Source organism: Pelophylax lessonae, assembly GCF_965119305.1.
Source record: "Pelophylax lessonae genome assembly, chromosome: 3".
Classification (NCBI taxonomy): domain Eukaryota; kingdom Metazoa; phylum Chordata; class Amphibia; order Anura; family Ranidae; genus Pelophylax; species Pelophylax lessonae.
This window is the reverse complement of record NC_138770.1, coordinates 14009642-14033297: the sequence shown is the minus strand read 5'-3', so window position 1 is coordinate 14033297 and position 23656 is coordinate 14009642. Positions and strand designations below refer to the sequence as shown.

Below are 23656 nucleotides of genomic sequence, written 5' to 3'. Positions count from 1 at the left end.
ACAAAATATTGACACTTTAGGCACAATTTGGACATTGTCACTTAGGGGTGTACTCACTTTTGTTGCAAGCTGTTTAGACATTAATGGCTGTGTGTTGAGTTATTTTGAGGGGACAGTAAATTTACACTGTTATACAAGCTGTACACTCACTACTTTACATTGTAGCAAAGTCTCATTTCTTCAGTGTTTTCACATGAAAAGATAGAATAAAATATTTACAAATATGTGAGGGGTGTACTTACTTTTGTGAGATACTGTATATGTGTAGTAGTGTGATCTTAGACATACAAATTCTTATACAAGAATAAGGTGGGATAGAAACTACACTTTATAGAAAACCGACAGCTGGCAACACGGTTTTACATTTCAATAGCTTTCATCCAACCCCCGGTACATAGTATACCCTACTCCCAGTATCTTAGATTGCATAGAATCTGTTTGAACGACGAAGATTTTAAACGGGAGGCGGACTCCCTTAGAAAGAGATTACTTATTAGAGGCTATTCGCGGACTATACTGTGAAAAGCTTATAATAGGACTTATAAGTACAAAAGAGGGGAAGTTATGTTCCGAGGCCTGAAACAACCAAAAACAGAAATAGTCGGTTTAATAACACCTTATACTAGACAACATACACAAATTAGAAAAATACTTCAACAACATTGGTACAGACATCCATGCTCTCATCTGCCAGGACTCCACCCACTCTCCAATATACTCCATGGCTATTGGATCAGTGTGAAACATCAAGACAGCATGAGCTGTGTCCCTGTTAGACAGAGAAACCAAAAACGATATCTACTCATTCTAGCACCTACCTAGGAGGGCTCTACATCTGTATGGCAGGGTCTGTTTGATTATTCACCTGCTGGGATGGTGCTCTGATGTGAGAAGCTGCAGTGTCAGTATTCCTTTAGCAGTAATTAACCCCTTACAGGTTTTTCTCACCCAGCAATCAAACAACTGTTACACTGTCTTTTTTGACAGCTTAGGAGACTTTAGCAGCCGTAGTTTGAATTGCAATTTTTTTTTTCTAAATTACTACATAGCTTGAGTAGCAGTTATATAGGTAATATATTTCTTTTTCCCACACAATATGGAGTTCTCCTTTGCACCATGTCTGTTTATCATGGATTTATTTCTTACTGTGACATGTCCTTGTGCCGCTGCAGCCTAATCCCTCTATGCTGTGGCTGCTCTATGCAGGTTATAGCGGGAGGGGGCAGCGTCTTCCTTACTGATACTGTTCCTGGATTGTCAGCCCTTCTGCAGGCCTCATAAAGCTGGTGTATGGGAAGCTGACTAATGGGCACTTTCTATTAAGCCTCTCCAGATCTGCATGTATTATGCACACCGTAGACTGGGCCTTTGGTGCTTGACAGGCAAAACCCAGTATAAATTTCCTGTTTTGTTCAGACATCCAGGGAGGAAGATGACCCCTACCAACAGGTTGCCACAGGTAGTCAAGACACTGTAAAGGAGTCTGTTACATCTCTCCCTGTGCAAGGAGTCTCAACTCTGACCATGGCAAGCTTTTCCATTACATGATCAGTCAACTGACCAATTTCAACTTCCAAAGCAGTGCATTGCCTTTTTTCCCTATGATGTTTAAGCTAGAAGCTCATGCTAGAAGAGTGGTGCAAATTGAACAGAAGGACAGAGCAGTGGAATGTCTTAGTGGTCATCACCTTGCAGCACTGGGTTGTTCAGTTCAAACCCCAACCAGAACACTTCTACCTGCACTGCAGGATGTCACATTAGGCACTTGTGAAGAGGGAGAGGTCTTCCAGTATAATGAGTCACCTATTTGGTTGATGTGGCCTTCATGAGCTTAGCCATATGCATGGAGTTGCCATTGGGGGATGCTGTGTCCTTCAGGGGTATACTCAATAATGATGATTAGGTGGGTCCTTGGGGGGTTTAGGGTCTTCTGGTGGTAACTTTGTGTTGGACTTGTCCCTAAGGGGTATATCTGTCTGCAGTTGTAGCCTGTGAACCTGCCTTAACCTTTGCCTCTCTTCCAATGCAATGGAAGTTGGGATGAAGAACATTGATTCTGTCCAAAAGAATAATTCTATGAGTGGGACAATCTTGTCTGCATTGCAAAAGTTTAAACTGTATCCTTTAAGGGCTTGCTTCATTTGATAGCAATGAGCTGCATTTAGTCCGGCCTCCTTCTTTCGAGTAAATGTCTGCCAAATGAAAGAAAACTGCAGTTCTAGAGTCAGTGTCTAACTCCAAAGAGGTTTGCTCCTGCAGTTCTGACTTGAAGTCCAGAAAGAATTGAAGAGAGAAGGAGAGTCCTCAACCAAATAGTCAGCAAAGAGCTCCACTTCTGGGGGAGAGGTTGCTTACTGGTCTTTTTCAGATTGTGCCACCCAATGTTTGAACATTCAGTCACCATTAAGCCTCTGACTGTGCCAGGAGGAATCCTTTGCTCCAGCAACAATGCTTGATACATTTTCGACCGATTTGAATTGCCCTGAAAGCTTGAAATGAAACGAATTCTAGAAAGCAAAATAAATAGCTAAACTGATTTATCCGAAATAAACAAATGTTTCCATTCTGCACATGTCTATGATGTTCAGCTTAAATATTAATTAATATGGTAATTGATGTTGTATGTTTAAATAGAGAGAAAGCAGTATGGCGGGTTTGCTATGACTAAATGCTTGTAGTGTGAAACGCGTTGACAGTCTCATCTCTCCTGCCATGTTGTCACTTCTGGATATATTCTAATAAAGGAGTATTTTGTTGGAGCATGGTTGTCCATTCAAGTTTCTTTTGATGCCTCAGTGAACAGCTGGACTTGCACTGATTGTGTGAGCAGAATAATGTGCACCAACCTAGAATGGGATATATTTGCGGGTTATCTTCCCTAGTTTATGACGCAGAGACAGGAGGGAATGGAGAGGATATGGATGCCGTACTGGAGGAAGGTGCAGAGGATTTCTCTCCCCCACATTGTCATTATAATGAAGAAGGACCTTCACACAACATGCTTGCTAACGTTGAAAAGCTCATTTCCTCTGTCTGCAAAATCCTTGACATTATACCAATGAGAAGAAGATTGGGATTCTGGCACTCCAAATGGTTTATGTCTCTACAAATAAGCGGAGGCTTAGGGGGGCGCGGACATTATTCTCCTGTATTAAACCACTTCCCGCCCAATGACCTCATATGACGTCATGGACTTTGAGTGAAGATATCTGGATGATGGGTGGAGCTATAGGCATCATTCACATATCTTCTGCACCGTATAAACAATCATATGGTCTGTTCAGCCACTTGATTGTTTTTACAGGCGCCGCCCTCATGAAAGTAAAAAATATTGTTTTTCTTTTTAAAATTGTCGGTCATTTTTTGATTATAGCGCAAAAAATAAAAAAAAAACGCAGAGGTGATCAAATAACCCCCAAAATAAATCTCTATTTGTAGGAAAAAAAGGACATTGATTTCATTTGGGTACAGCGTCGCACGACTGCGCAATTTTCAATTAAAGTAATGCAAAAAATGGCCTGGTCATGAAGGGGGGTAAATCTTCTGGGGCTGAAGTTGTTAACTGTCAGTTGCGCGGTCGTGCGACTCTGTACCCAAATAAAGTCAATGTCCTTTTTTTCCCCACAAATAGAGATTTCTTTTGGTGGTATTTGATCTCCTCTGCGGTTTTTCATTTTTGCGCTATAAACAAAAAATTTCTAACAAAACAATATTTTTTACTTTCTGCTATAAAACATCCAATAAAAATGTTAAAAAAAATTATTTATTAATCAATTTATGCCAATATGTATTCTGCTACATGTTTTTGTTTAAAATAAATCTCAATAAACTTATTTTAATTGGTTTGTGCAAAAGATTTCTTGTCTATAAACTATGAGATGTATTTATGGAATTTTTATTTTTTTACTAGTAATAGCAGCGATCGGTGACTTACAGCGGGACTTTATTGCGGCGGACAAATCAGACACTAACTGACACTTTGTGAAAACCAGTGACACCAATACAGTGATCAGTGCTAAAAATATGCACTGTCACTGTACTAATGACACTGGCTGGGAAGGGGCAATCAAAGGGTTAAATGTGTGCCTAGCCAGTGTTTTTGTATTGAGGGAGGTGCTTTTTCTAGGGGAAGGCATGGATCAGTGCCTCTGCTTTGCAGGAACACAGGATCCATGCTTTCCCTACTGACATAACGGCAATCTGCCTTGTTTACATAGATGGATTGCAATTCTGCCTGTGTACCGAACGATCAATGGGTGCTGGCGGACATCGCGTCTGCGGGACCTGCTGTGTAGAATCACAGTGGTAGTGAGCCGCTGGCAGCGCGCACTTGTGCATACTACCTGGAAGTGCAGGATCACGTTTATATACGGGGTTCTGAGCAGCACGGCTGCCCTGTAGCAATAAAACTGCTATAGGGAGGTCGGAAAGTGGTAAAGACTTTTTTCACACCCCCAAATTTTGAGTCCCCCAAATATACATTCCAGACTTTGAATCTAGTAGGTGTTTAAAGCAAAGAAACAAAAAAAAAAAACTGTGTGAGGTCAGCCGGGAAATAAATACAAAACTGTTAATCCGAGCATGAAGCCTGCCTGGCCAGGAAAGGGGGGGGGGGTGAGCGTGTGAAGGTAATAGGCAGTAATCTATTTCTCCCCCCCCCCCCCCTGGTGGGAGTGGAGATGACCCATCTATAAGGATATACAACACAAGGCTGTTTTCGCACTACGAGACGTTTCTCGGGGCTGCAGTTCCTCTGAGCTCCACAAGGTGGTGATCTCACTTCTACCCAGACAGGAAGTCTCTATGGAAGACAGGAAGTGATTTCAGGTACAGACACAAGTTCCATGTGGCACAAAGGAGAGAGGAGACATTGCTGGAAGTGGCAGTAGAGGAGGTAATAAGATCTTATTTTCTATTTACACCCAGTAACCCCCCCCCCCCATCACGTCCGTCCTCCTTCTCCATAGTCACTGTTTATCTCCAGCAGATGATGATATGCACATATATAGTGTGGAAAGCTAGATCAACCCCTTCAGGGTCGAAAAATTATCTTGAGATTATTCTGGAGATTTGTCACCTTTCCCACCAATCATCTTCTCACCTTAGCAGTCTCTTGTAAAGAGGGATGAGATTCAGGTTCTCCTGAAATTTGCCCTTTCACACCCTTCCTCTGAAGACACAAATATCTTCATGCTTCACTATATTAACCATGTGCCTGCCCCTCCTGTAGGCCCAGGATTGGCATGGTGGATGGAGTGGAGGGTGATCAGTTCTCAGATCTCTTCTCTGGTGAATGAATGCTGAAGAGATGAGCATTTCATCACTTCCAGGTTTAGTGCCATTGTTCCCCGGTCACTGTGGTCAGGGATGAAGCTGGTTGATCCCAATCTGTACTTCATCAGCTTCACTGGGGTCCATAGGTGACTTTGGAGGTCTAATAAACCCCTAATGTCTCCTTAACCGGTTGCCGACCGCCGCAAGTACATATATTGCGACGGTCAGCCCCGGCCAGGCATAGTGATGTACCGGTACGTCACTAGCCTGGGAGCCAATAGCGGGCGAGCTCGTGTCGCCGGAGGTGCGCTCCCACCTCGGCTCGTTCACGGACACCTCCATGCGTGTGACCGGTGGACCCGATGTCCGTCGGTCACTCGCGAGCGTCCGCTGTGAAGGGAGAAAGGCAGGCGGCTAATGTAAACAAAGCCGCCTGTCATTCTTCCCTGTGAAAAAGCACTGATCTAACGGTCCTGCTATGTAGGACCGTTGATCTGTGCTGTTACACACACAGCCACATCCCTGCACAGTAAGAATCACGCCCCTAGTGACACACATAGTCACTGCATCTCTAATAAAGTTAACCCCTTCTCTGGCAGTGTCATTTTGACAGTAACAGTGCATATGTATAGCACTGATTACTCTAGTAATGTCACTGGTACCCCCAAAAGTGTCAAAAATGTCAGTCAAGGGTCCGATCTGTCCACCGCAAAGTCGCAGTCCCGCAAAAAGAAATCGCAGATCGCTGCCATAACTTGTTAAAAAAAAAAAACAACAAAAATGACAAAAATCTTTCCCTTAGTAAACGCAATAACTTTTGCGCAAACCAATTAAAATACGCTTATTGTGATTTTTTTTTTTTTACCAAACATAGGTAGCAGAAAACAAATTGGCCAAAAATTTTTAAAAAATTTGATTTTTACATTTTTTTGGGTAATTTCATATAAAAAAATATTGTTATTTTTGCAAAATTGTCGCTCTTTTTTTGATTATAGCACATGATCAAAAAATCGCAGAGGTGATCAAATACCACCAAAAGAAAGCTCTATTTGTGGCAAAAAAAGGACGTCAAATTCGTTTAGGTACAGCGTCGCACGACTGCGCAATTGCCCGTTAAAGTCACGCAGTGCCGAATCGCAAAAAATACCCCCTGGTCAGGAAGGGGGTAAAATCTTCCGGGGCTTAAGTGATTAAAGAATACCTGTCATTTATATTACGCTGTCACAAAGGGGGTATTGGCCGCACACTAGAGTGAGAGCAATGATTCTGGGGCCATTATTACCGGGTTTCTCTAAACGAATGACCTGTAGGAGCTTTTATAGCGTTGTCTTTGCACCATGTTGGGTAGTGAATTTAGTTACCATTTCATGGGAACACAGAGTTTTAAGGGTTGACATAATTGTGTGTGTGTGGGGGGGCGCTTTGTTTTTACAAGTTTAAAATACAGATTTTATTGTGTGTGAAAATGTTATTTTGTTTAAAGCCCATCTCTGGGGAAACAAAAAATTACCAAAACCCAAATGAGCATTTAACCCTCGTATAATGGGGGCAGCCCCACTTCAAGGGTTACATGGTCATTTTGGTGTAGGGAACCAGTAAAAGCACTTTTACTTATCCGATCCTCTGATCCCTCAATACCGACACTCTTCTCTACTCCCCTACACTCTGGCAGTGGACTGTCCCTCCTCCTGTCCAATCAAGGGCTATGGGCTCTGCATTGGTCTTGATGGTCTCAGAGAACCTGTGACCACTCTTTATAAAAAGATCCCCCTAATTAACCCAATCTACATGTTCCAATTCCCACCGGGGGCAACCCGCCTATAACCCCTTATATCCCCATCCTAATATTGTCCAACCAATGCAATCCAGATAATTCTTCATTATCCGTCTACAGAGAAACCCGCATAGATCACATGACCACACCAATGAGGATGGAGGAGGATCGGAGTCACATGACTGAGAGGTTATTAAGCCACACCCTGGAGATTATCTACCTGCTGATCGGAGAGGTGAGGAGGATTCTGGGAGGTCACATGACATCACTCTTATCTCTATTAATAAAACACAGACCTGACTGGAGAGGTGAGGAGGATTCTGGGAGATCACATGACATCACTCTTATCTAGTCTGGTCAATAGACCATGTTCTTATTATAGACATGTAGATGATGTCAGATGATTGATATCGGTTTATCTTTCTCCTGATCTGTAGGATTATGTTGTAGTGAAGAAGTCTACTGGAGAGCCAATCTCAGGAGGATGGAGCAGGACCCAGAGCCCCACCATGGTGCCTCCACCTCGTTCTCCGATACCTGAGAGGAACAGAGAGCAGAAGATCCTGGAACTGACCACCATGATGGTCCATCTGCTGACAGGAGAGGTGAGCGGTGCTGGGAATTCTGGGACATTATCCAGTAACAGACAAGGGATGTGTCTGGATGGTGACTGTATCATTGTGTGTGTCAGGTTCCTATAAGGTGTCAGGATGTCACTGTCTATTTCTCCATGGAGGAGTGGGAGTATTTAGAAGGACACAAGGATCTCTACAAGGACGTCATGATGGAGAATCCGCCGCCTCTCACATCACCGGGTAAGAGGAGACTTTATTGTAAAGGAGAGAGCAGTACGGAGGGTCCACCTAGATCCCCCATCATCTGATAAACACATAGAAACAATGTATTCAGTCAGTGTGTGTGTTTCCTACAGATGGATCTAGTAATGGGAACCCACCAGAGAAATGTCCCCGTCCTCTGTATTCCCGGGATTCCACACAGGAAGGTCACACCATCCCCCACCATCATCAGGTAGATGAGGAACAATCACTGATAGTATCATTAGGATCTGTACATTATCTGCATTGTTACCATTGATGTCATTTTTATTATATATTCAGAGTGGAAACCTGAACGATTCTAAAGTTGAGGTTAAAGAAGAGATAAAAGAGGAGGATGATGAGGATGGGGTGATGGAGGAGTCAGAGTTTCTAAAGGAACACAAAGATCTGTACCAGAACACCATGGAGGAGTCATCCAGCTACAGAAACCCACCAGAGAGATGTCCCCGTCCTCTGTATTCCCGGGATTCCACACAGGAAGGTCACACCATCCCTCAATGTTACAAGGTTGGTGGATTGGAGCATCTAGAACATGGACTTCTGGGGAGGATGTGTTTTTTGTTTTTTTTTATAATATCCCAATGCTAAAACTTATAACTTTAAGATGATATTCTCTCTCATTTTCTTGATTTAGAGTGGAGATCCAATCGATATAGAATTTGAGGTTAAAGCAGAAGAAGAAGAAGAGATGTATGTGAGGGATGATCAGCAGTCTATGGAGGAGGATGGAATAACGGGGACATTTATAGAGGAGGACACTCCTACAGAGATCAGCACAGGTTGGTCATTAACACTAAATACATACATGACATAAATACATGTAATCCACCACTGACTACTGAATACCAATATTATGAGCCCTGACCCCTGCACTATATACTCTATGTTGTACATTACATACTCCTGACCCCTGCGCTATATACTCTGTTTTACATTACAGACTTCTGCTCTCTCCCCTCTACCCACTGCTATATACACCATGTCACAAAAGTAAATACACCCCTCACATTTTTGTAAATATTTTATTCTATCTTTTCATGTGACAACACTGAAGAAATGACACTTTGCTACAATGTAAAGTAGTGAGTGTACAGCTTGTATAACAGTGTAAATTTGCTGTCCCGTCAAAGTAACTCAACACACAGCCATTAATGTCTAAACTGCTGGCAACAAAAGTGAGTACACCCCTAAGTGAAAATGTCCAAATTTGGCCCAAAGTGTCAATATTTTGTGTGGCCACCATTATTTTCCCCTCTTGGGCATGGAGTTCACCAGAGCTTCACAGGTTGCCACTGGAGTCCTCTTCCATTCCTCCATGACAACATTGCGGAGCTGGTGGATGTTAGAGACCTTGCGCTCCTCCATCTTCCATTTGAGGATGCCCCACTGATGCTCAATAGGGTTTAGGTCTGGAGACATGCTTGGTCAGTCCATCACCTTTACCCTCAGCTTCTTTAGCAAGGCAGTGGTCGTCTTGGAGGTGTGTTTCGGGTCATTATCATGTTGGAATACTGCCCTGCAGCCCAGTCTCCGAAGGGAGGGGATCATGCTCTGCTTCAGTATGTCTCAGGAAATGTTGCCATTCATGGTTCCCTCAATGAACTGTAGCTCCCCAGTGCCGGCAGCACTCATGCAGCCCCAGACCATGACACTCCCACCACCATGCTTGACTGTAGGCAAGACACACTTGTCTTTGTACTCCTCACCTGGTTGCCGCCACACACGCTTGACACCATCTGAACCAAATAAGTTTATCTTGGTCTCATCAGACCACAGGACATGGTTCCAGTAATCCATGTCCTTAGTCTGCTTGTCTTCAGCAAACTGTTTGCGGGCTTTCTTGTGCATCATCTTTAGAAGAGGTTTCCTTCTGGGACGACAGCCATGCAGACCAATTTGATGCAGTGTGCGACGTATGGTCTGAGCACTGACAGGCTGACCCCCCCCCCCCCCCCCCACCTCTTCAACCTCTTTTGCAATGCTGGCAGCACTCATATGTCTATTTCCCAAAGACAACCTCTGGATAGGACGCTGAGCACGTGCACTCAACTTCTTTGGTCAACCATGGTGAGGCCTGTTCTGAGTGGAACCTGTCCTGTTAAACCGCTGTATGGTCTTGGCCACCGTGCTGCAGCTCAGTTTCAGGGTCTTGGCAATCTTCTTATAGCCTAGGCCATCTTTATGTAGAGCAACAATTCTTTTTTTTCAGATCCTCAGAGAGTTCTTCACCATGAGGTGCCATGTTGAACTTTCAGTGACCAGTATGAGAGAGTGAGAGCGATAACACCAAATTTACCACAGCTGCTCCCCATTCACACCTGAGACCTTGTAACACTAATGAGTCACATGACACCGGGGAGGGAAAATTTGGCCCATTTTGGACATTGTCACTTAGGGGTGTACTCACTTTTGTTGCCAGCGGTTTAGACATTATTGGCTGTGTGTTGAGTTATTTTGAGGGGAAAGCAAATTTACACTGTTATACAAGCTGTACACTCACTACTTTACATTGTAGCAAAGTGTCATTTCTTCAGTGTTGTCACATGAAAAGATAGAATAAAATATTTACAAAAATGTGAGGGGTGTACTTACTTTTGTGAGATACTGTATATACACATAATATGGATTCTCTTTGTTACGCGCATTTCCTACCAGCTGGACATTTTATATCTGATAAAAAATCAAATAAAAATGAAAATAAATTTCTTCCCCCAAATCTGTAGACAATAAGTGGGAAATAATAATCCAATCTGTGCGATATCACTGCGCCGTGTAACAATCAGACTTACAATTCTAAAATATGAAATCTATTAAACAGTGTCAGGAAATGAATAAATAGTAATGTGATCGTCCAATAAGAGGATAGAAATGTGTGTCATGTGACACGTGTCATCAGTCAGGGCCAATATAAATGATAAAGTGCGAGTGCAGAAATTGCAGATGAGAAAGGTGCTGGTGGTCACTTCCACTCACCTTCCCATCTGACTCCTGTGTTACCAGCGAGTCCCACAGATCCCTTCCCCCTCACTCCTCTCCTCCTTCCTCTTCCTCCACGGTATATATGGGGGGGAGGGTAGAAAATAACACCCCCTCTAGTGCTCTCCGTCTATCTGCTTTATTCAACATTAAAATACAAGATGATAGAATTACAAAGCCGGGACTTGAGCAGTGCGGACTAAATAAGCTTCACAATGTGATCCTTCCTTTAGATACCCCTTCCCTGGGATGGCTGAGATGGGACGTCCCTGCGAAGGCTCCGCCAATATTTTATATCCCCCCTCCTCCCAACATATATACCATGGAGGAAGAGGAAGGAGGAGAGGAGGGAAATTATTTACCACTTATTGGCTACAGATTTGGGGGAAGAAATGTATTTTCAGTTTTTTTGGCGCTGCATTTTATTTGATTTTTTATTTGTTTTTGTGTTTAGTGAAAGAAACTTTCTGAATGTAAGCTGCCATTGGCTGAATGTTTCTGTGAATATTTATACACCATTCTTTACACTACATGATTGTACCTATTTATTATTTATTTTATATCACATTTTATATCTGATGATCTGATTGGAGCACAGACTTTTACATGTTGATAATAATGTGATAACATCCTCCAACTTTGGAACCTTAAACAGAAAGTGATAATGAGGGAGGAGTCAGTAACCCAATGATGGTGGTCTTCAGGATAAGTCCAGTCTTCATCTTGGTTGTTCTCCCCCCATCCTCACTCTCTGATGTTTTTTACAGAAGTCTGATCTTTCCAGACATCAGAGATTGCACACTGGTGAGAAGCCGCATTCCTGTCCTGAGTGCGGGAAATGTTTTTCAGAGAAGACCAGTCTTTTCGTGCATCAGAAATTGCACACTGGTGAGAAGCCATATTCCTGTCCTGTGTGTGGGAAATGTTTTTCACAGAAGTCCAATCTTTCCACACATCAGAGATCGCACACGGGTGAGAAGCCGTATTCCTGTCCTGAGTGCGAGAAATGTTTTTCACAGAAGTCCGATCTTTACAAACATCAGAGATTGCACACTGGTGAGAAGCCGTATTCCTGTCCTGAGTGCGGGAAATGTTTTTCACAGAAGTCCACTCTTTCCTCACATCAGAGATTGCACACGGGGAGGAAGCCAATTTCCTGTCCTGAGTGAGGGAATTGTTCCTCACTGAAGTTCTGTCTTCCTGTACATCAGGGGTCCCACACAACCCTGGAGGTGCATTAGTGCCTTGAGTGCTGGAAATGTCTTCGTTATGAATGTTGGTGGACATGTGGGGAAGAAGCACACCCTGATATACACCTCAGATATACTCCATGGCTGATCTTTATCATGTAAGAAACACTTCATAAGGAGATGAGAGATCATCAAAGACATGGATGAAGTGTTGTCCCGTGTTGGCTATTGATAGCAGGAGAGAAATAAAAAATGGAGTCCTTACTTTTCATTGGCTGAGTACATTTTGTGCGGGAAGATTTCACAAACACTTACAGGTCTGGTTGTTATAAATGTGTTGATGAAATGTGACCCGCATTCCCCCAGTCATGGTGAATTGGGATTTCCTATAATGGTCAGTTCCATCTAGTGGCCATAATGTGCTTTCCTGACAGATGTTCATGACAGCATACGTTTTGGTAGCCCCGCCCTCGTTCCTTCCCTTTAAGACCCCACCCCCATAAATGTTCAGGATAAGCCAATGGCTGCGTTCCTTTTTTGTCCTCCTCACTTATAGGACCATTTTTGTATGAAGTTTTCCTACCTAATGGAAGTATTGGTGGGCGGGTCTGGTGCTGGGCAGCTGTGCGGGATGTCAGGAGCTTCCTTTGGTATCCAGAAGTCTTCCAGGATGTCCTGAGTGGTCATTGAGTCCCCAGCTATCAGCGGGGTGGTGTTATGGCACACATATGTAGAGGATCCATGCCTGGAGAGTGAGCCCTGCCATCGGCGGCCATTTGTATTGGCTGGGAGCCCAGCTGTTAGCGGGGGGCCATTAAGTGTTAGACACGTGAAATTTGTATCGGTGCGAATACAAATTCCGACAAATGTTTGGTTATTCCTAGATTCGGATGTATCCAAATCTCCAAATGAAATTGTAATGAATTTTGTTGAAATCTGTTAAATTTGTTTTGTTTATTCATTTTCTAATGAATTCCAACTTCTCGGAATGATTAGAATTCGGATCAGTCACATGTCTTTAACATGAAAAGGATATTTAAAAAATTGTGTGTGCTTTGTTTTTATTATTTATTTTGACACTTTTCTGGTAAATAGGTACAGGTACTATGGTCCCGATACTCATTCACATGGGGGGAGGGGCGGGATCTGGGTTCCCCTTGGTAAAAGGGGCATTCAGATTACGACAAGTCCCCTGCCTGCAGACCCCCACAACCACAGGCCACGGTTGTGGGGAAGAGGCCCTTGTCCCCATCAACATGTTGAAGAGGTGCTTTGGGGGGGGGGGGGAGAGGTGCCCCAAAGCACCCCCCCATGTTGAGGGCATGTTGTCTGGTATGGGTATTTTTTTTACATTTTGGTGTGGTCTTGGTATGGACTGGAGGGGACCCCGTGTAATTTTTCTAAACATTTTTCTATTGCCGGCAATGCCGGCATTCTTTTCTTTCCTTTCATCTGTCAGCGGGGAAGTCCACTGACAGCTGATGAATCATCGGTTCCCAGCCCCTGCTTAACAACCAGCTATTTCTTCACACAGAATTCGAATCATTAGATAGTTTTTCAACCGATCGGAATCCCGATCATTCTGAAAAGTTGAAATTCGTTAGAAAATTAATAAACTAAACAAATTTTACCAAAAACAAAAATAAATTTCACGAAAACTAAACAAAAGTAAACAAATACCGAAACCAAACTAAACAAATTCCATAATGAATCGAAATTAGTAACCTAATGAATCTATCCGAAAAGAAACAAATGTTTCCATTCTGCACATGTCTCCTAAGCGTGCCCAACCCAGATATAGCAGTTGTGTTCCTGCCTCTGGGATGCGGGTCGCCCTGCGGATGCATCGATTGCCCTGTGGAAGAGGTGCGTGACACGTGAGTATGTTTGACTTGAGGTCAGCAGAAGGGAGCAGACGCCATACTGGTTGCTAGGGAGTAACCAAAAGGAAAACCTATGGAGAGGACTCTGATCTCTGGGTGATCGATGTGCATTGCAGCATCTTATCAAAGTTTGCTCCAGTCGCCTACCTTTGTCTTCTTTTCTGTCCTGAGGAGAGAACTGTTGAAGCAAGGTTTGCTTTCTGCGTAGCGGTACCCCTGCAGGAGCCGCTTGGATATTGGTTTGCCCGGGCCTCCCACTGATTACTCCACAGCCAGATACAGGGTATTTTCACACAGCCAGGTGCACACACTCTTCCGCTCGTTGTCTCCAATGACCAGTCTAGGGGATGTGTTTTTATGTTTTATTTGGAGAACTTGGAGAGGAGAAGAAAAACCAGAACTATCTTTTTTTTTTTAACAGTTAAATTTTGATTTTATTGTTACACATATAAACATCACAAACATTCCAATACAATACATTACTCTGCACAAGGAATAGTTTTATCCATACCTACTAACAGACACACAAAAAAAAAAAAAAAAAGGAAAAAAAAAAAAAAAAATTCTTAGGGAGAGGGAGGGAAGGGGAATGTCAATAAACCAGTTTAAAAACAAGGAGAGAAGAAATAAAAAAAAAAAATTCTTAATTATAATGATAAGAGCCTACTTATATCATTATGGAAACGGTGACTTTGGCTCACCTACAGCGTCGATCCAGGCTGACCAGACTTTATCAAATTTTTTTGGACAGTTCCTACTACCGTATGTAAAACGGTAGAATGGGAGTGTCTTAGTAACGGCAACTATCCAGGATAATCGGGTGGGAGGTTCGGGTAACTTCCATCGCAAAAGGATTTCTCTCCTGGCATAAAACAGGGTATATGTAATGCACATTTTAGCATATTTGTCCCCAGCCAATTCTGTAAGGTTACTCAATAAAGTTACCTTTGGGTCCAAAGGAATCATGATGTCAAAGATTTCGCCAATAGTGTCCGTCACTTCTTTCCAAAAAGTTGCCAGGTCAGGGCACGACCAAACAACATGTAAGAATGTACCTATTTCATGCCCACATCTAATGCACAAAGGGTCTTTCGTGGGGAATATCCTGGCAAGACGTTGTGGCGTATAATATGCTCTATGTAAGAATTTGAGTTGTATAAATCTGTCCCTAGCCGCTATCATTGAGGGGATATAATTATTAACCGAATCCTCCCACTCTTCAATAGTCAAATCTGGAATGTCCTCCTTCCATTTATTATAGGTTTTCTCAAGGGACTGACTATGATCTGTTGAGAGTATGGAGTATATAGCAGAGAGAGATTTCCCTATTACCTTAAAAGTTAACATTTTCTCCAAGGGGTCTGATTCCAGGACAACAGGGCCATGGAACTGAGCCCGCATAGCATGACTAAGCTGGCGGTAACGAAACCCCATGGTGGAAGGTAATGAATGGGTGGACTGAAGAGCATTAAAGCCTTGAAGTCTTCCATCTTTAATAACATGTTTCATAGTCACAATCCCTCTAGCAGCCCATAACTGTGGATCAGGGAGATGATATAAATGTTTTAAATTAGGATTACCCCACAACGGAGTGTGGGGGGATATATGCAATGGTGTGTTATATATCACCCGCGCCCGAGTCCATATCCGCAGGACAGTCTTCATCAGACTGGTTATTTGAGGATGTGCCTGTTCCCCCCGAAAAACAAGATTACTAAGGGCCGCATATGAACCCAATAGTGCTGCTTCTAGTGTAACTGCAGAATTAGTTTTGGGCTGAGAGAACCACCACCGGACCGTCACCAGGACAGCCGCCCAAAAATACAATTTAAAGTTAGGAAGCGCTAATCCTCCTCTTGCAAGAGGAAGGTATAGCGTGCGTCTTGCGACTCGTGGAGTACGCCCGGCCCATACAAAAGTTGTTATAATACTTTCTAATCTCGAAAAAAAGGTTCTAGTCATATCAATGGGGGAGTTACGAAAAAGATACAGAAATTTCGGAAGATAGTTCATTTTTATTAAGTTAATTCTGCCAACGGGGGACAAGGGAAGCATGCGCCAAGACGCGCACTTTTTATTTAATTGTAAAACTAAAGGGTCAATGTTATTTTGCTGATATACCTCCAATGTTGGACCCACTTTGATGCCTAAGTACACCATATCCTGTACCCATTTCAACGGTGTATGAGTATCAATTAGAGATATCGATGGGTGTAGTGGAAAAAGGACGGACTTAGACCAATTAATATTTATACCTGAAAAACGGCCAAAGATGTCAAATAATTGTAAGGCCCTATGTAATGATGTGGATGCATCCGCCAAGTAAATCAAGGTGTCGTCTGCATATAAAGACAACTTCTCTTCAATGACCCCCACCTTAATGCCTCGGACTTGTGGGTCCGCTCGCAACATAATCGCTAGCGGTTCCAAAGCCAAGGCAAACAAGGCTGGGGATAACGGACATCCCTGTCGGGTACCCCTCAATAGAGGGAATTTATCCGACAGAGATGTATTAGTACGAACTCTAGCTGTAGGGTTCTCATAGAGAAGCTTAATCCATGAGACGAAATTAGGGCCGAACCCGAAGCTAGATAAGATCTTCCAGAGAAATGGCCACTCAACAGAATCGAATGCTTTCTCGGCGTCGAGGGAGGCGACCACACCTGTTCCTCCCCCCGACGCCAAGGCCATATGTGTGAACAATCTCCGGATATTGATATCAGTACCCCGCTCAGGTATGAATCCAGTTTGGTCAGGATGGATCAATCCTGTAATAACACTATTAAGTCGATTGGCCAAGACTTTTGAAAGGATCTTCCCATCAACATTTAATAAAGAGATAGGTCTGTATGATGAACATAGTGATGGGTCCTTCCCTGGTTTAGGGATCACAACAATAACCGCTTCGCTCATTGTTTTAGGGAGTTCCCCATCCTTTAGAGATCCTAGAAGAGTGGCTAATAAATATGGGCCCAAAAGGTCCATATGTGCCTTATAGAATTCAACAGGAATTCCATCCGGTCCTGGTGTCTTATCGGGTTTTAGGGAGGCCACCACTTCCTGGATCTCCAAAAGAGTAATAGGGGCGTCTAGTTTGGCCCTATCTCTATCAGTTAAGACTGGAAAGTCCACTGCCTGTAGATAATGATCGAGTTCATCTCCTGAATAATTAACCTTAGTATTATATAGGGCCCGGTAATAATCAGTAAAGTTGTGATTAATAGTTTCTGGATTAGAGTGAAGAGTGCCTGATTGATCCTGAATATGTGCTATACTATACCCACTTGTCTGTTCCCTAGAAATTTGCGCCAGCATTTTACCGTTATACTCGCCATGTACAAAAATATGTTGGGCTTGAGAGAGCAGTTTTTTCTGTGTAAGGGCTGTTCGTATTCCCATTGCCTCCTTAGTCAAGGATTGAGATCGTGTATAATGAGTGGGGTCTCTAGTTTGGACATATAGATTTTCCATATCTCTAGCTTCCTTTTCTTTTTGCAATAGATTTGTTCGCCTATATCGTTGGATCTTCCCAATAGCTGTCTGATAATACCCCCGGGTGCAAACCTTAAAAGCGTCCCAGACCATGGCCACTGATGACGTGCCCGGATTTATCTCCCAAAAGGCCGCTATCTGGGGTTCGACTAAAGGGCTTATATCAGAATCAGCGATCCAATATCTGGATAAGCGCCATAATCTATGAGAGGGGTTACCAGATAGTTCCATTTTTAAGAGAAGTGGGGCGTGGTCGGATATCCCTCGAGGAAGAACCCGAATCTCCCGCACCCGAGATAGTAATGACCCACTTGCAAACATTAAGTCAATTCGAGAGAAGGTTTTATAAGTGGCGGAGTGGCAGGTATATTCCCTAGCATGGGGATGGTGCCAACGCCATAGGTCTGTCAGCCCATAGATCTCAGCCCATTCAGTGAGATCCGATCTAGAGGAAGAATCTCCAGTCATTCTATCCATGTTCGGATCTGGGACCATATTAAAATCACCCACAATGAGTATATTATCATTCTCAAATTTTGCAATTTCTTTAAAAATTTTATATAACAGCCTGATTGAGGCCGGCGGAGGTATATATAACCCTACCAGCAATAAAGTAAAAGATGCTATCTGGAGATTGAGTAAAACAAATCGTCCATCCGGGTCCAAGGAGAGACCCATTAGTCTGAACGGGAGAGACTTGTGGATAAGAACGCTGACTCCCCGAGAATACGTAGAAAACGTAGAGTGGTAATGATGCCCAACCCACGGTTTCTTAAGAGCCAGCGTTCGAGTACCCAACAAGTGAGTCTCCTGCAGGACGCATATGTGGGGGTTAAACGCTTTTAAATATTGAAACACTAAAGAGCGTTTCTGTGGGGAATTCAAACCTCTAGTGTTCCAGGAAATCACCCTTAAAGATTCCATATCCACTCAAAAAACAATGTATACAACATAATAACAGAAAAAAAAAAAAAAATACAGTAAATACAATAACAGAGTAATGATTCAAACATCCCCATCCCCCCCACCCCACCCATCTCCCCAAAATTGGAGAGGGTTTGTATCCCACCCACCGCGGACCTCATAGTCCACCCTAGGGGGTAAGTGTCAAAGAAAGACGCTATATTACCCCCCCCCCTCCTTAAGAAAAAAAAAAGAAGAGGGGGGGGGAAAAGACTCCGGCGTTCAAAAGGACAAAAAAGAAGGAGAAACTTATATCTTGATTCACCCAGCTATCGTATAAAGTTTGGGCAAGCAAACTATGACAGACCAAGAGGAAAAAAAAAAAAAAAAAAGAAAAAAAAAAAAAAAAAGGGGGGTTCAATTTCAGTCTTTTTTATATGTCTCAAGCCAGGATAATACCTCTTTTGGGGAAGAAAAAAGACGCACTTGTTCACCATCTTGTACCCGCAATTTAGCTGGGAACAGAGTACTATATTTCAACCCCCTTTCTCTTAACTTAGAACGGGCTTGATCAAATGACTTCCTCTGACGCTGTGTTTCAACCGAATAATCTGGAAAAATAAAAAGTTTACTGCCCTCATATTTCACTTCACCCTGAGAGCGCGCTGCTCGTAACACAGTGTCTCGGTCACCATAATGAAGGAACCTCAAAATAAAAGTACGTGGAGGAGAACCAGGAGGTCCTCGCTTCCCTGGTATTCGATGTGCACGTATTACTGAAAAAAAAGCAGAAAATTTAGCTTCTGGAAGAATTGTCGGAAGTAAGTGTTCAATAAAGGTCACCGGGTTTACACCCTCGGACCCCTCCGGAAGACCTAAAATCCGTAAGTTATTCCTACGATTGCGATTTTCTGCATCTTCTGCTCGTATTTCCAGCTGCTTAACCCTGGTTTTGAGCAGCTGAACATCCGAATTATAATCTTTCTGTGTGTCTTCTACTTCTGAAACTCGCATTTCCATCTCAGTGACTCTATCTCGAAAATTATCCATATCTTTACGGATAAGTCCTATATCTGTTTGTACACAATCAATTTTGGATGTCAAGGCTGTCTTACAGTCTACTATGGCATGCATAAGTGTCTCTAAACTTGCGGGTGTTTCTACATCCCTGGTCACTGTTGTTTGGTCAGTCTGAGACGCCATGGTTACCGTAGACCTAGACAGTGATGTCAGAACTGCACGGCGTGTCTGTACTCCCCCTTTATTTTTGGGCATTCTTTCCCCCAGAGAAAAAAGGGATTCAGGAGGTTTAAGTCCATCCAGTCCTGGTTTCAGTCTGCTATGGTAAATTTGTTAAATTTGTTATATAAGTTGTTCATGTCATGTATGTCAAATATCGCATGAACATATTTCGTGCCCAGAAAGTAAAAAAATTGTAAAGAATAGTTTATATGGCAGGCTGGCAATATGCAGTAAAGTGTAGTATGCAGTAAAGTGTGTGTTTTCCCTTCAAGATCCCCTTCAAACAATCTTCTCAGATAGAATAGGATCCAGCTTATCAGTTTCCTCAGGGGGGGGGGTAGGAAAATCAGCCAGTGCAAATAGTTCAAATAACTCCTAACCAAGGCTGCTCCTCTTTACCTGGTACAATTAACCAGAACTATCTTGAGAGTCCCAACATCCTATCTGTTCAGAGAAATGGGAACCTACAGATGTTCACAAGGAACCACTGTCATATGTGTGGACTTTAAGGGCACAGCATGAGACAGATAACAACTACATGGATTTATCCTAAAATAACATTTATTGATTTATCTAAAACCAGATCTCAATAAAATGAGGAAACTGGCCCCGAACTGAGCTCAACTCGTACACAGGAGATCAATGTCTCCTACTAATTTCACTCATGTACATCATACATATATAAGGATAAGTTGGTATATATCATAAGGTTCGTGTAGGTATAGATATTTCCTCTCTTCACTTAGATGTAACATTTAGTGACGGCCATGTACTTTATTACTGAATATATCTTATTACTATTATAACAATCTCCTTACTATATGGGATTTTTTGTCTCAGCTTTTTTTGTATACATGTCTACATTATATTTGTTACTGATGTCAACATTTGTATCTATTACTGTATATATAATAAATGACTACGTTCAGATTCTATTTTTGTATATCTTAGTTGGTGACCTGCCTCATTTAAAGTCCCACGACCTCTGTTTTCTGTTTGCATTAGGGATGGAGGCACGTCACTGTGTTTGCTTCGGATCATATTCCTCTATCTTCGTCTGTTCACTGGTCAACGCGTTTCACGCAAGGCTTCTTCAGGACTATGAAGATGTACAGACAGTTTTCTCTTAAAATAAACAGACTCGATATTAGTGTTTCATAAACATAGAACATAATCTGTATTTATGTACATCATAATAAATACAAACATGGCTTACTAGCACACGGCCTTCCTTCCAACCCCCAACAAATTAACCCGACCTGGGGCGGACACAGGGGGGAAAAATCCGTCCAAAATGTGTTGTATATACAGGTATCTGTCCTGATGATCCAAGGTACAAAATAAAGTATACAGTATCTCACAAAAGTGAGTACACCCCTCACACGTTTGTAAATATTTTATTCTATCTTTTCATGTGACAACACTGAAGAAATGACACTTTGCTACAATGTAAAGTAGTGAGTGTACAGCTTGTATAACAGTGTAAATTTGCTGTCCCCTCAAAATAACTCAACACACAGCCATTAATGTCGAAACCGCTGGCAACAAAAGTGAGTACACCCCTAAGTGACAATGTCCTAATTGGGCCCAATTAGCCATTTTCCCTCCCTGGTGTCATGTGACTCATTAGTGTTAGAAGGTCTCAGGTGTGAATGGGGAGCAGATGTGGTAAATTTGGTGTTATCGCTCTCACTCTCTCATACTGGTCACTGGAAGTTCAACATGGCACCTCATGGCAAAAAACTCTCTAAGAATATGAAAAAAAAGAATTGCTGCTCTACATAAAGATGGCCTGGGCAATAAGAAGATTGCCAAGACCCTGAAACTGAGCTGCAGCACAATGGCCAAGACCATACAGTGGTTTAACAGGAGAGGTTCCACTCAGAACAGGCCTCGCCATGGTCCACCAAAGAAGTTGAGTGCATGTGCTCAGCGTCATATCCAGAGGTTGTCTTTGGAAAATAGACGTATGAGTGCTGCCAGCATTGCTGCAGAGATTGAAGAGGTGGGGGGTCAGCTTGTCAGTGCTCAGACCATACGCCGCACACTGCATCAAATTGGACTGCATGGCTGTCGTTCCAGAAGGAAGCCTCTTCTAAAGATGATGCACAAGAAAGCCCACAAACATTTGCTGAAGACAAGCAGACTAAGGACATGGATTACTGGAAACATGTCCTGTGGTCTGATGAGACCAAGATAAACTTATTTGGTTCAGATGGTGTCAAGCATGTGTGGCAGCACCCAGGCAGTGGTAGAAAATAATGGTGGCCACACAAATATTGACTTTGGGCCCAATTTTGACAATTTAACCTAGGGCTGTACTCACTTTTGTTGCCAGCAGTTTAGACATTAATGGCTGTGTGTTGAGTTATTTTGAAGGGACATCAAATTTGAGGTGCTCCCTATGGCACTTGGTGTAATGTGTTGAGTTAGCCGCAGGGTGCTATACAGGTCCAGGGTTGTAATTCATCACTATGGAACTTCAAAACTATGGAACCCAGTCCCTGAGGACCTCTTCAGGGGTATGTCCACCATGACGATTAAAGCATGGACCTTATATACAGTCCAGTATTCAGGACAGATAAGTCAGGGTCACCCTGTAACTTTGACCATTACTCTATAAAACATTACTAAGTCTGGAATGTATTCCCCTTACGGCGTAAGCTTTTCAAAGTTTGTGCTAAAATTCAGAGCTCAGTCTAGGGTGATCACACCACTGGTCACACCCTTTAATGCCACTTCCATCTAGAACCGTGATAAGGTACTCCAGTGCCCTTTCACCACTTGTTGCAGGACAGTCAACACCTGGGTTACCGCGTTCTCCTTTCAGACACACTGCACCCTATCTCCTGCACCCTATTCCATGAGTACCCCACAGGGGAATACCCTCACTTATAGCTATGGTGGAGACCAGGAGAAAGGGAGCCAATTCTAAATCACAGGAGATTGGCTCTGCCAAAGGTCCACTCAATACTCAGCCTTGAATTTACAATGTGTCCCTTGTACCGGAGTAGGACCCAGTTTTACCACCAATGTCTGTATCCGGTTCTAGCTCTATCTCAGGCACACAACATGTGTCCTACCTGACGAAAGCAGAATTTTCTTTCACCTTTTTTCCCTATGGTGGTTAAGCTAGAAGCTCATTCCAGAAGAGTGGTGCAAATTGAACAGAAGGACAGAGCAGCAGAATGTCTTAGTGGTCATCACCTTGCAGCACTGGGTTGCTCAGTTCAAACCCCAACTGGGACACTTGTACCTGCATTGCAGGATGTCAGATTTGGCATTTATGAACAGGAGGAGGTTTTCCAGCATAATAAGCAGGGATTTTTTTCAGCGGCAATGCGGGAGAATGCAGTTAGGACACCTCTAGCACTGACTGTATGTAATGGCAAGGGGTGCTGGAGTGTGCTGTAGGGTCTATTTCTGCTCTCTGCTGGGGGGTCTATTCTAGATGGAGGGGATCTATTTTGGCAGGGGGGTCTTTTGTTGCTGGTGGAGGACCTACTATTGCTGGGGGTGGGTCTTACATTTCAGGGGTCAGTTGTTGCTGGGCGAGATCTACTGTTGAGGGATAGGTCTGTTGTTGCAGGCTGATGGAAAGTCTATTGGTGCTGGCTGTGCGGAGATCTTTTGTTGCAGCCAGGAGTCTATTGTTGCTAGGGGGGATTTAATTACAGGTGCTTCATTGTTGTTAGGGAAACTATTGATACTGGTGGGGGTCTTTATTGTTACTGGCTGCAGGGAATCTATTTTACTGTTTTTCTTGTTATCATTACCAAATCCCATACAAATTACTCAGCACCACAAAATGATACCTGGTTCAGTATTGTCAAAAAGGGCAGTACTGGGAGGTGGGTAGGGGATGAAACCAAGAAATGGTGCTTGGAGGTGGGTAGAGGGTGGAACCAAGGAATGGTGCTCACAGGTGGGTAGGGGTGGAACCAAGGAATGGTGCTCAGAGGTGGGTAGAGGTGGAACCAAGGAATGTTGCTTGGAGGTGGGTGGAGGGTGGAACCAAAGAATGGTGCTCGGAGGTGGGTAGAGGGTGGAACCAAGGAATGGTGCTCGGAGGTGGGTAGAGGT

General features: G+C 43.1%; 4 protein-coding genes across 4 annotated transcripts in view; 3 read left to right on the top strand and 1 right to left on the bottom strand.

Moving 5' to 3' along the window:
• The window catches only part of LOC309550227 (uncharacterized protein), a 1381219-nt gene that overhangs the window by 1091170 nt on the left and 266393 nt on the right, over positions 1-23656 (bottom strand).
• The window catches only part of LOC309548714 (uncharacterized protein), a gene marked incomplete at its 3' end in the record, with an annotated part of 357939 nt that overhangs the window by 125033 nt on the left and 209250 nt on the right, over positions 1-23656 (top strand). The window lies entirely within an intron of this gene.
• LOC309548715 (uncharacterized protein) overlaps positions 1-23656 on the top strand; it is a gene marked incomplete at both ends in the record, with an annotated part of 346981 nt that overhangs the window by 116082 nt on the left and 207243 nt on the right. The gene's annotated exons all lie outside the window — the stretch shown is intronic.
• The window catches only part of LOC309548719 (gastrula zinc finger protein XlCGF66.1-like), a gene marked incomplete at its 5' end in the record, with an annotated part of 42463 nt that continues 26364 nt past the window's right edge, over positions 7558-23656 (top strand). Inside the window, 4 exons of the mRNA XM_082248675.1 lie at positions 7558-7653; positions 7740-7863; positions 7980-8077; positions 11631-12028. Of these exons, the coding sequence (XP_082104801.1) occupies positions 7558-7653; positions 7740-7863; positions 7980-8077; positions 11631-12028 (716 nt within the window). The remainder of the gene's footprint in view (positions 7654-7739; positions 7864-7979; positions 8078-11630; positions 12029-23656) is intronic.